At 35.0% G+C, this 12744-nt stretch overlaps 1 protein-coding gene across 1 annotated transcript in view; it reads right to left on the bottom strand.

Moving 5' to 3' along the window:
• ACBD6 (acyl-CoA binding domain containing 6) overlaps positions 1 to 12744 on the bottom strand; it is a 208056-nt gene that overhangs the window by 128159 nt on the left and 67153 nt on the right. Inside the window, exon 5 of the mRNA XM_031936979.1 lies at positions 9253 to 9358. Within this exon, the coding sequence (XP_031792839.1) occupies positions 9253 to 9358 (106 nt within the window). The remainder of the gene's footprint in view (positions 1 to 9252; positions 9359 to 12744) is intronic.

The following is a 12744-nucleotide window of genomic DNA, read 5'->3' on the forward strand; positions in this document are numbered from 1 at the left end:
GCTAAATACTAGGGATAATCTCTGTTCTCAGGGAGCTTAGATAAAGGATAAATTGGAGATAATCATAGAGGGAACATGTTATCATTAAAGAGAAAAAGATTTCTTGCACAAGGTAGAATATTAATTGAAACATGAAGAAAGCCAGGAAAACCATGAGGTAGTGATGAAGAGGAAGACAATTCCAAGTACAAGAACCATCAGTCAAAATGCTTAGTTTTAGGAAATGGAGTGTCTTCTGCAGGCAACAGCAAGAAGCTAAAGTAATTGGATTACAGAGTAAATAAAGGGAAATTAGGTATAAGAAAACTGAAAGGTAAGAAGGGATCAGGTTGTAAAGGGCTTAAAAAACCAAATAGAGTATTTTATATTTGATCTTAGAGATAAGGGTAGAATTTACCAAATGGGGTTAGGCCGTAAAGAGGGACACAAATGGTCACAACAGTACTCTAGAAAGGACATTGGCTAGTAAGTGTAGAGAGATCTGTGATAAGGAGACTAACTGAATGGCTACTGTAATAGTTCAGGCATGGATGAGGTGATGAGGGCTGGGGGTGGAGGGGGAGAGCTGGCTGAATGGAGAGGAGGGCGTACATAACAGAGATTGCCCAATCCTGTCCCATTAGCAGGACTTATCAACTGATAGGATACAGGGTATTGAAAAAGAGAGTGGATAATTGAGGATAACCTGAGTTGGGAGCCTGGATAACTGACAAGATGGTAGTGTTAATAGTAATAGAGAAGTTAGGAAGAAAGGTCAGTTTGGGGAGAAAAAGCTCAATTTTAGGCAAATTGAGCTTAGATAACTATAGAACATCCCATTTTAGACATTCAACAAGGATCTGGAGATGGGAGGCTGTAGATTAATCATTCATTGGACATTTATTAAGGATCTACCATTTCTGGGGATAAACAAAAAAAAGCTAACAGTCCCTGCCCTCAAGGACTTCATAATTTAATAGAAGAGATAAATAACAAAAATTTACTAACAAGCTATAACAGAAGACAGGCAATAGAAGGATTGGGAAAGGGTCCTATAGAAGATTGGGGTCAGGAGAAAAAGAAGAGGAAAACAGAAAAAAGAGGGTTGAGTTGTAGAAACAATCCAACTACCATCTGCATGAAAAGACTAAATTAAATCCATAGGAAGAGATGGGTACTTCTGAGGATAGTGTCTAGTACAGGGACTCCACCCCAGGGGCCCAAAAGGTAAAACGCATTTTTATAAGCTTCTTTCACTCTCATTCTCTTATAAGAGCACAGAATCTTACAGTTTTGAGTTATAGAGTTTACTTGGTTTTACAGAGGCATTGTGACTTATATTTCATGAATAGAAACCATCTCACACATTTATAGCATGTATGGGGGAAAGGAAAGCCAGATTTGCTTTAAAATGTCCTTGATGAAACAATAGAAAGTATTAATTTTATTAAATCTCAACCCTTGAGTACACGTCTTTTTAATATTCTGTGTGATGAGATGGAAAGTTGGTACAAGGCACTTCTCTGCATACAAAGTACACTAGCTGTCTTGAGGAGGAGCACGTGTGCAACCAAGCTGTGAGCTGAAAGAACAGCTTTGCCATAAACACCATATTTACATGAAAGAATGACTGATAAACTATAATACTTGAGTATCTGACAGATATTTTCTCAAAAATAAATAACACGAACCTGTCACTTCAAGGAAAACAAATGATTCTTTTGTTTGCCAATGATAAAAAAAAAAACCTTTTGAAAAACAATTAGAATTCTGTTAGACTTGTATAGGTTCCCATGAACTTGACAGCTTAGTGATACTTAAATACTTTTCTGATGGTTCTGATGGTAATATTATCAAATATGGGAAATCTGAATAACTTGGTCAAAAAAACCCAGCTTAAGTGGCAGGAGAAATATTCAATGTTTATAGATCATTTGTCCCAATATATTCAAATGACAATACTATAAAAGCTAGTTTACAGTTTTAATGCTACATCAAACTATCAAAAGGATACTTTACAGAACTCGATAAGATAATAATATTTCATTTGGAGAAGCAAACAACCTAGAAGATCAAAAGAAGTAATGAAAATAGGTTAAGAATGAAGAGAAGGGAACACTATTAAACCTAATACTACTGTGCTATAAGAAATGACAAATATGACAAATACCAAGAATCTTGGAAAGATTTAAAATAAGCAAAATAAAGAAAATACACACACACAATAACTGCAACAATGTAAATAGAAAGAACCACAAAACATCAAAAGTGAATGTTGTGAAATTACAAAGAACAAACCACAAAGAAATGAGAAGAAATTTCTACCCAACTTCTCTGCAGAAGTAGAAGATACACAAGAATTTCCTCTTTTCCTTTTTTTTACCTTTAAAATATTATTTGTTCAGGGCAGCTAGTTGGTGTGATGGATAGAGTACCAGCCCTGAAGCCAGGAGAACCTGAGTTCAAATCTGTCCTCAGGCACTTAACATTTCCTAGCTGAGTGACTCTGGGCAAGTCACTTAATCCCAATTTACCTCAGGGGAAAAAAAGTACATATTATTTGCTAAATCAGATCACTTTCTCAGTAAAGGAAGCAAAGGCATACTGTGAGAAATTCTGGTGATGTAAAAAACAAAAGAGCAATAAAGAAAAATTTTAAAGGACAGAAAAGAAGTAGAGGCACTGATTATACATATCCTTTTCAAGAAACATAGCCACAACAGCCCTCTTTGTAGTGGCCAGAAACTGGAAACTAAGTGGGTGTCCCTCAATTGGAGAATGGCTGAATAAACTGTGGTTATATGAATGTTATGGAATATTATTGTTCTGTAAGAAATGATCAGCAAGATGATTTCAGAAAGGCCTGGAGAGACTGACATGAACGGATGTTGAGTGAAATGAGCAGGACTAAGAGATCATTATACTTCAACAACACTACTATATGATGATCAGTTCTGATGGACGTGGCCCTCTTCAATAATGAGATGAAACAAATCAGTTCCAATTGAACAGTAATGAATTGAACCAGCTACACCCAGTGAAAAGAACTCAGGGAAATGACTGTGAACCACTACATAGAATTCCCAATCGCTCTATTTTTGTCCACCTTCATTTTTTATTTCCTTCACAGGTTAACTGTACACTATTTCAAAGCCTGATTGTTCTTTATATATATATATATATTGTAAGTATATATACTTAAAACATATTTAACATGTCTTGGTCTACCTGCCATCTGGGGGAGAGGGTGAGGAGAAGGAGGGGAAAAATTGGAACAAAAAGTTTTGCAACTGTCAATGCTGAAAAATTACCCATGCATTTTTCTTGTAAATAAAAACCTATAATTAAAAGCAAAAAAAAAAAAAAGAAAAGAAAAATACCCACAAAAGAATGGAAAGGTGAAGGATGATGGCTAATAAGATGGATATATCAAGTGAGGGTTTCTTTCTTTCTTTCTTTTTGTTTTTTGTTTTTTTTTGGGTTTTTTTTTGAGAATGGGAAAGACACGGACATGTTTGTAAGCATCAAAGAAAGTCAGTAGAAGAGATTGAAGACTAATAATTAGTAAAATTGACAGAAAGAGCAATCTGCTGGAGAAGTCTGGCATTAGGTCACCTAGATGTCTAAAGGGGTTGCTTTGACAAGAAGGTTACCTCTTCATGTGATACAGGTGTGAAAAAGGAGAGAATAAAAGAAGGCATCTTAGCTGATGTGAGATGACAAGGTGAGGAGAAGAGGGAGCTCTTGACAAATGGTCCTAACGAAATATAAAACAAGAGAATGAAAAGTTTAAGGAGGGATGAAAAAGTTCAGAAAATTTACTATGGTCAAGTAGGAAAATCGATCAGTTGGGTCAAATGCAAAAGGATTTCCTTAACAGATTTTAGTTTATGTAAAACAAATTTTAATTAACAGTAAGCATAGTCACTCAGCAAATTAACAGGGTAAAGGAAAAAAGGATTTGGGGGAATGAGAAATTGAGGTATATTAAGAGAAGATTGGTCCCAGGTAAATATTTATTGTAATTCCTTTTGAGTGGCAAAGAACTAGAAACTATCAATTCGAATTTGGTTGAACAAGCTATGGTATATAAATGAGAAAATACTACAAAAAATGATGAAGGGGATGGATCACCGAAATCTAGGAAAACTTGTATGAACTAATGTAATGGGCTGAAGCTTGAGTTGATGCACTGAGGTCCCAAGCACGTGAGGCTAAATAGTAATTGGACCATACTCTATTAATATGTATGCTTGGAGAAAGAATGGCCCCGCCCACTTTTTGTATAAGTTCTGATGCATTGTATAGGAAATGACGATTTTGGTGGGGGGAGGCAGAGAGGCAGGAAGAGAGGCGAGGAGAGACTGCTGGCTGGCTTCTGGTCTAGCTGGCTTCTTGACTCAGCTGCATACATTGCGATCGTGAACCCCCCTTCACCTCCGATCCCCCTTCACCTCCAATCCTTCTTCACCTCTACTGAGAATAAAGATTGAAGATTTTCCCTTAACCTGAATTCCTGACACCGGCTGATTTTAAAATACAAGGTCATCACAAACTAATATAGATTGAAGTGAACAGAACCAAGATAATAATTTATGTAAAAGTAATACTATTATAAAGACAAACTACTATGAAATATTTAGGAAATCAGCTTGATAATTCCAAAGGACTCATGATATAAAACCAGTTCTTCATCTCCTGACAAAGGTGATAGACTCAAAGTACAGGCTGAAACACATCTCTATAGACACAACCAATTTGAGAATTTGTTTAATTTTGTTTTCTCTATTGTGGTAGGCAAGGTGGGAGAAAAAGAGGACAATACTTTTTATTTTTAAGTTGTAACTGTTGGACACAATACTGTTTCTTCTCCAACCTTTAAAAGAGATTCTCAAGAACATACACTCATTGGTTGGATAGAAGGAAGAATAGCAGAAACCTGAATGCAGTTCAATCACAGCTCAGCAAACGCAGCAGCATCTCGACACTGTGGCTCAGCCCTGGCAGCCATCACCTCTATTAGGGTACAATGGCACAAAGGTGAGGCTCCTTTGAGATCACTGAAAGGATCTGGCTTTGTCCCACTTCCTCTGTAGCAGATAAGTATCATTCCATGATTTCTCTATTTCTAATTCTTGCTCTCTTTTCTATGGTCCTGTAGCTTTATCACTAGAAGACAGCTAGGTGGTGCAAAGGACACAACACTGGGCCTGGGATCAGGAAGACTCAAATTCAACCTCAGACACTCACTAGCTAGGTGTCTCTGGGCAGATATTTAACCCTGTCTGCCTTAATCCTCTAGAGAAAGAAATGGCAAACCACTCAAGGATTTTTGCCAAGAAAATTCCAAGGACAGTGGTCCCCAGGGTCATAATCAGACACCACTGAACCACCACCACAATAGTGTGTCACTGCTTGTTTGTGCATCACATCTGTGAGATGCCTAAAGAAGGGCTATGATGAAGGAAGCAGAAAAGACATTTACATTTGTTTTTCCTTGGAGGGCAGCTGAGCCAAAGGGATAACAAACTTATGATTTAGGTTTTCTTCACGACTCTTACAAGCTTAGACTAAGCAGGAGGGAGAGATGAAGCATGTCACTGAGGATGCGCAGGTCTGAGGTAACAGCAAAACTTTTGTGGCTGAGAAAAGCTGAGCCTGCCATGCCCAGCACCCTCTGGTCCCCATACCCCAGTCCACAAGCACAAATGACACAGAATTCCTGCTCACCATTTAGTCAAGAAATGCTTTGTTCACTATTAAGAAATGAAAAGCATTAAAAAAAAAAAAAAATTTTTTTCCCCTGGAAAGATAACAAGGTAAGACCCAGGCCTAGTGAGGTCATGGCCATGTGACTCCAGGCAAGTCAGGGAAGGTCTTAGGGCCAAGGTAGAGCGCTGAGGGAATGGTAGAAGGGGCTGACTGACCTGGGAGTCCTTTATACTAATAAAACAATAGGCCCATTTCAGAAATAAATAGTAACTTAAAATTTTTTTTAATAATTCTTCCCTTCAGAAGAGGGGAACCTAGCAATAAGGAAAATAGTATATGCTTGACATATATGTATAAATATAATGCAAAAGAATAAAAATGAAGTCCTCATTTTAAAAAAAGGTAAGTATTAAAAATTTGACTTTTAACCTTCAGGTTTTATACCTTTATTTTCCAAAAAAAAAAAAATTGTTTACATGTTTAAATTATAAGCAAAATTTATAATAATTAAGATGAAAAGTCAAGATTATGGTTTGGTAATACTGGCCAATAAGGCATTTGGTATAAGTACAACTTCTTAAACCACTTCATTTCTCTGCCATATTTTATATCTATAAATGTATGCCTAAGTTGATTAAATTACTATTTTATGAGGAATCTACTTTATTTACTCAAATTTGAAATATTTCTTACTACAGTAGCAGTGAATTTTATGAAATGTGACTGAATAAAAGGGGCAAGTAGGGGAAAAGATAATCACATTTAAATAAAGTATAAAGGGAAAACATTTTATATGAATTATCTATATATAATACAAAATGTAAGAATGTCCTTATATGCAAATAAACATGAATATGTGGCTAAATATATGTATAGCTATATACAAATATAAATATTACAAGAATATTTACTTTCAATTATACTACTTCAAACAAAGTTCATCAAAAAGAAAAAAATGTAAAGATTCAGAATACAACTTGAAAAAATGGTTTTTAATCATACTTCTTTAAGTGCACATGGCAAATCTGAAGTAAAACAACAATTTTTAGTTGTCCAATAAACAAATGTTAAAATAGTCAAATGCAAATAATCGAATATCATGCACATACCTTTTCAAAGATATTCTACTTCTAATATAAGACTTTAATTCAAACGCTAAATAGCTACATGGAACACTATATGCTATTTCAAAATAATCTTTGCTATATAAAAACATGTATATACAAGGATAACATAAAATGAGAACTCAGAAACTTCATTTTGGGACCATAGTCTTTCGGTCAAGAACCAAAGGTGATGAACTTTACAAAAAACTGATTGGTATAGCAAAAAGGACAAAGGACAAAGCACTTCTTTTTGGGGGGTTATGTTTTGACCTTGATTTTAAGTTTTCCTATCCTCCATGTTCCTAGATTAATTCATATGAATTGCTGATTAATAATAAAATGTCTTGCCATCAGCATTCAAAACCCCACTCTGGGTTGTCATGGCTGAGAGGGCAGAAATCTGCTTGGAGCTATGAAAGAACCCAACTGAATTCGTGGCGTCTCAGTCTATGAATGTGTAAGCACTTCATCTGTTCAGAAAAACACAATGTTTTCAGAGATAAGAGTAAGGGTAAGGTTGGAGTGATGAAAAGGTAGTTCAATATATGATGGACTGAAAGAAAAAAATGTCAAAGTAAGTGAATGACAGAGACATTTTTATTTCACCAATAAGCTGCTTCACTCAACATGAAAGACTCTTGTACTAAAATATATCCATTTCTTCATTGTCATTCTTGTCACATAAGTAGCTATGACCATGTGACTCAATATGGTATAGGCGAAGAGGGCTTTTGGTAGTCACACATGATAGTTGCCAATCAAAGTAAAATACTGATAATTTCCAAATAAGTCATATCTAATTTAATTTCATTAAAAACTTGTAATTACCTCTGGGCTTTGAAAGAAAATGAAAATGCCCTGACAGATCAAAATCAGAAACCATATCACCCAACAAACAAAAAATTTTTTACTTTTGGTTTTGCAATGTATAATAATTTATTATTATGAGTAATGTTTCAGGTTTTTAAAGTTATATCTCACTGAAATTTTCACCAGTGAAAAATAGACAATGTTTAAGTATTTAATGGAAAATAATGTTACTAGACACACATTCCTCCATGACTGAGAATCTAGGTTTATGTCACACTTCTGACCTTGAGTTATTTAACATCTGTGGTCTTCAGTTTCCTCATTTGTAAAATAAAGGAGTTGACTTTGAGGTCCCTTCCAACTCTAGAGCAATGATCCTATGGATTCTAACTATTTCTGTCAATGGAGCTAAAGGGAATTTCCTGAAATAGATATATTAAAGGCTAACCCATGGAGAAAAGACACTATCATCTAGAAGCTGATAATTTATCTACCACTGAAGATTTATCAAGTATCTTTTCTCACTCTTTTCCCACCTATTTATTGTCTCTTGGCCACTTAAGTCATCTCAGGATGCCCCCTAGCCTATTAAACTAAACAAATCTGTAACAATTCACCTTTGCCCTTGAAGAAGTCACTTGGAGGGACAGCTAGGTGGCACAGTGGATAGAGCACCAGCCCTGAAGTCAGGAAGACCTGAGTTCAAATCTGGTCTCAGACACTTAACACACTTCCTAGCTGTGTGACCCTGGGCAAGTAACTTAACCCTAATTGCCTCAGCAAGAAAAAAAAAAGCCACTTGTCCTCCAAACGTTCTTATTCATGTCATTCCAAGTCATCCTCATTGGCAATATTGGTGTTATCCTTAACTTTTTATTCTCTCAATCCCAATACTCACCGCTAAATCTTTACAATTCTACCTCAACAACATCCCTTGCATCTGTTCTTTCTCTAGTCTCCACCCCTTCTCATAGACTGCTGAAATAGTTGCTACCAGCTTTTCTTATCTCCCTTCTCTAAGCCTTCTTCTATACACCTGTTGAATGAATATAACTAAAACAGAAATCTGACTAGATCATTCACCAGTCTAAGAAGTTTTAGGAGCTTTCATCTTCCTATAGAATCAAAAAAAAAGCCCCTTACTATCTGGCCCCAGAGTCTCCTTAAGGTCTGATTTCATTCTCCTTTATCCTCTACTCCTACCCCCTAACTGGTTCTTCTGCTGTTCCACTGACTAGGGGATTGCCTTTGCACAGGTGAGATATTCTCCCTACTCCCTTTCACCCCTTGTAATGTCTAGGTCCTTTCCAGGTTCAATGCAATAGATGGCAGAGCTGGGATCTGGCCTCAAGGTCTCTTTGATTTAAAGCCATCACTCTTTCCATTACAGCAATTTGACACAAAGTGAGTACTTATTAGATAATTGTTGAATTGAAATAAATTCAATTATCAATTAGTGTTGTGGTTAGTAATTTACCAGAAATTTCCTAATTTTTGCTACAGAAAACCTTTGGTTTGAACTTTTTTCTTTAGTATATCATTCTTAAAAGCTACATTAGACTTTAAGGGGGAAATGTAAGTATTTGCAAAAAAGAACAGGGAGAACACCAAATATTCTAAAAGAAAACAGGATTTTTTTTCTTACCTCTTCATCTTTCATGTTCACATCCACTTTTTTTGATCTGATGGCTTTGGTTATGTGGTCAATGTTGTTTTCCCTGCAGTAATCAAATATGTTTTTGTCTTCTTCTCTAATTGGGGTAAAAAAGTAGATGCTTTCTTAGTAAACAACATATAAAAACCATACACACACACACATATATATATATATATATAAAACAAGAAATTTATTGCAAAAACATGCAAATCAAGAGAATCTTTGGAGTGTTACATGTTTCCAACATTTTTCATGAAAAATTTGAAATATTTTTCTCACTACACACACATACACACACACACACAAAATACTATTACTATGTTCCTATTCCTCCCTTTCTCCTCCATTCTTCCCTCTTCCCTCAAAAAAACTGAATTATTGTATATTAACAACTTTCATTTATGAAATGGCATCATGCCAATCAAATAACATTTTTGGATGTTCTTGAAACACATAGTAGGACCTAAGAAAAAGAAGAGATAAAGTTAACAAACCAGCTTTCATCTGTGATAAGTTACAGTACCCTTAAGTTATAGAACCCTTACACAGCAATTGGACAGCAGCCATTTTTGTCCTAAGTTATTTAACCTTTAAAAAGTGCTTGGACGACAGCCAGCTTTATCCTAGAGCAGTATAAATTGAGAATACCTCTCTTTAGATTTTGAATTCCTTAATTAAGCACAAAAATGCACATGAGATTCCTATCCAGACAATAAAGATCCTAGATGCTAGATGTAAAGATGCCAGAGTACAACATCCTTTATCTGAAAACATCCTCTTTTTTTTTTTATCATTATCACTTTAAATAAAGTAAGTTTTGCTAGTGAGTCCATGTATTGTGAAATTTTGAGTTCAGACATCATAGCTGTATTCTATAACAAACGTTTTGATATTTTTCATCTTAAAACATAATAATAATCAAGAAGCATTAACATTAAATGCCTACTATGTTCCAGATAGTATTCCAAACAATGAAAATACAAACAAGGCAGAAATAGCCCCTGCTCTAAAGGAATTCTCAACCTAATTAATAGGAGAAACAACATGCAAAGTAGGAGAAGTTTACACTTAGAGGGAAGCCCTTCGATGAAGGAAGTCAGGGAAACTAAGAGATAGAAAAGGAGGAGAGAATTCTAGGGTAAAGGGATATAAAGAGAAAAGGCCTGATCTTGGGAGATGGAAGTATCTAATTGGAAAAAGAGCCAGGAGGTCAGCATCACTGGATCACAGAGTACATGGCGATGTAAGAAGACTGGAAAAGTAGTAATGGGCCAGTTGTGAAGGGCTTTAGAAGCAAAAGAGAACCTTTTACATCTGATCCGGAGGGTCACAGGGAATTTGTAGTAGCTTGGCTAGGATCACCCAGTAATTGAATATCAGGACCTATAATTAAACCACTTCTTTCATTTTGCTATGTAAATTCTCTGTCTCCCAAAATTTCCTTCAATTGAGTTAATGTAGAGTTCCAAACAGATTAGAGTTCACAACTAACTTGAAAAGAAAAAAAAAATCTAAATAGTGGTCAAAATCCTTGAAGAGATTCAAAAATTTCAGATTAGTTTTAGCTTTGTATGGATGTCGGATTTACTATAAAACAAAACTAAATTCTAAGATTTTAATAATTTTTAATTATTTAAGTAATAATTTATATATTTCTTTCATTTTTAAAGAAAAAATGCATAAAGCATATCACCTCGGTAAAACTGTCACAGTCAAAAAGTAAAATAATTTTTAAATTCCTCTCAAGCAATTTATTTATTCAAGTATATACTGCCCTCTAATATTGTCTCATGCAGACAACACCAAGTTCTCAAGACTATACCAAAACATATGTATGTAATAGGTTTTCTCCGGCTACAAGTTTTTCTCAATTGAAGGAAAAGAAAAATCAGACTCATATGGTTCTATTACAATCTTGTGTAGAGACAATAAAGGCACAGTGACTAGAAATTAGACCTAATAATCACAAAATTTGGGGTACAATTCCTGCCTCTGTGATTAGTTGTATGACCAAGTCATACAATTTAACCTTTCAGTTTCCCCATCTATAAAATGTGAATAATAATACCTTGCTTCCCTAACTATAAACAGAGACATTAATTCTTATAGTACATGCCACAATGGTGAGAGACTCAAAGATAATGTACATAAAAGTACTTAGCAAACATTTTTCTAAGATTTAAGATTAAAGCAAAGTACTTTATTTTTTATTGTTTTGATGATAATTTTCAAAATACATGCAAAGATAGTTTTTAACATTAACCCTTGCAAAACCCTGTATTCCAAATTTTTCTCCCCCTCTCCCCTTTACCCCCTTACCCTAGGCAGCAAGTAATCCAATAAGTCAAGCATAGACAATTCTTCTAAACATATTTCCACATTTGTCATGCTTAGCAAACTTTTATATGCTATATAAATATTAGTCATCATCTGAAGCACATTTTCCAAAAGAAACAATGTTATTCATAATATTGATAATGAAGTTCCCATTGGGTCTAACTCCATAATTTATGTTGGTAATTTAATCTGCCCACATTATAAATACACTGCATAATTTTTAATTGATCTCACAAAAATGCGACACAAAATAAAATGGCATTACAGGTTCTAACAGATTCCAAAGGACCATACTATATAAATGTCCTATCACCTGATATAGCACTCACTTAGATCAACCAGTCGACTATTCCCCTGATGCTGCTTGATCCCATTCTATTTTATATGACAATAAAGCCTTTTCGTTTGAGAAACCAGTCTGTTATTCAAATAATTCTTACTGATCAAACCAGCTCTCCCATTGTACACTCTCCCATTAGTACACTTCAGGTGGTTTACAGGTTCAACCAGTGATCATGTCAGTCTTATTTTTAGTATTATTTCCTTCAGAAAACATAAAAAAAAAAAAATGCACTTTCAGAATAAAATCTGTTTACAAATTGGGGCCTTCCTATGATGACATTTCAGTTGTATTTTGTTTTAAAACAATGCATTGTTCTTAATGAGTTTCACAAGGGGAGAACCACTTCTGAGCCACATTATATCAACTCAGTGAACCATCACACAGCCCAGCAGCCAATTCCCCACTTATCAAGTTCCTTTCTGCATTCTCCACTCTCACTGAGAATATTCTCATATCCCATTCCCACATATCTAACCATGACTCCAACCTAAAATTCTTGATCTGCACCTCGTTCCATTTATCTCTTCATTTAAACATTCCCATCTTGTGGGTAACCAATTTCATCTTGAGATACCTCTAATTGATAAGAAGGTTATCCTCAGAATTGATAGAATCTGAATGCAGACGGAAGCATATTTTTTTCTTTTCTCTACTTTACTATGGAGAAATTGGAAACTCATGATATATCTGTAACATTTTGAGGTCAAAATTATTTAAAACAATAATCACACTCTCCCAAAAACTCTCCATCAACTACTATCAGTGACAGTGAATTACCAGGTTAGCTGGAACCACTGTTC

The sequence above is a fragment of the Sarcophilus harrisii genome, chromosome 4 (genome assembly GCF_902635505.1).
Source record: "Sarcophilus harrisii chromosome 4, mSarHar1.11, whole genome shotgun sequence".
Lineage (NCBI taxonomy): Eukaryota > Metazoa > Chordata > Mammalia > Dasyuromorphia > Dasyuridae > Sarcophilus > Sarcophilus harrisii.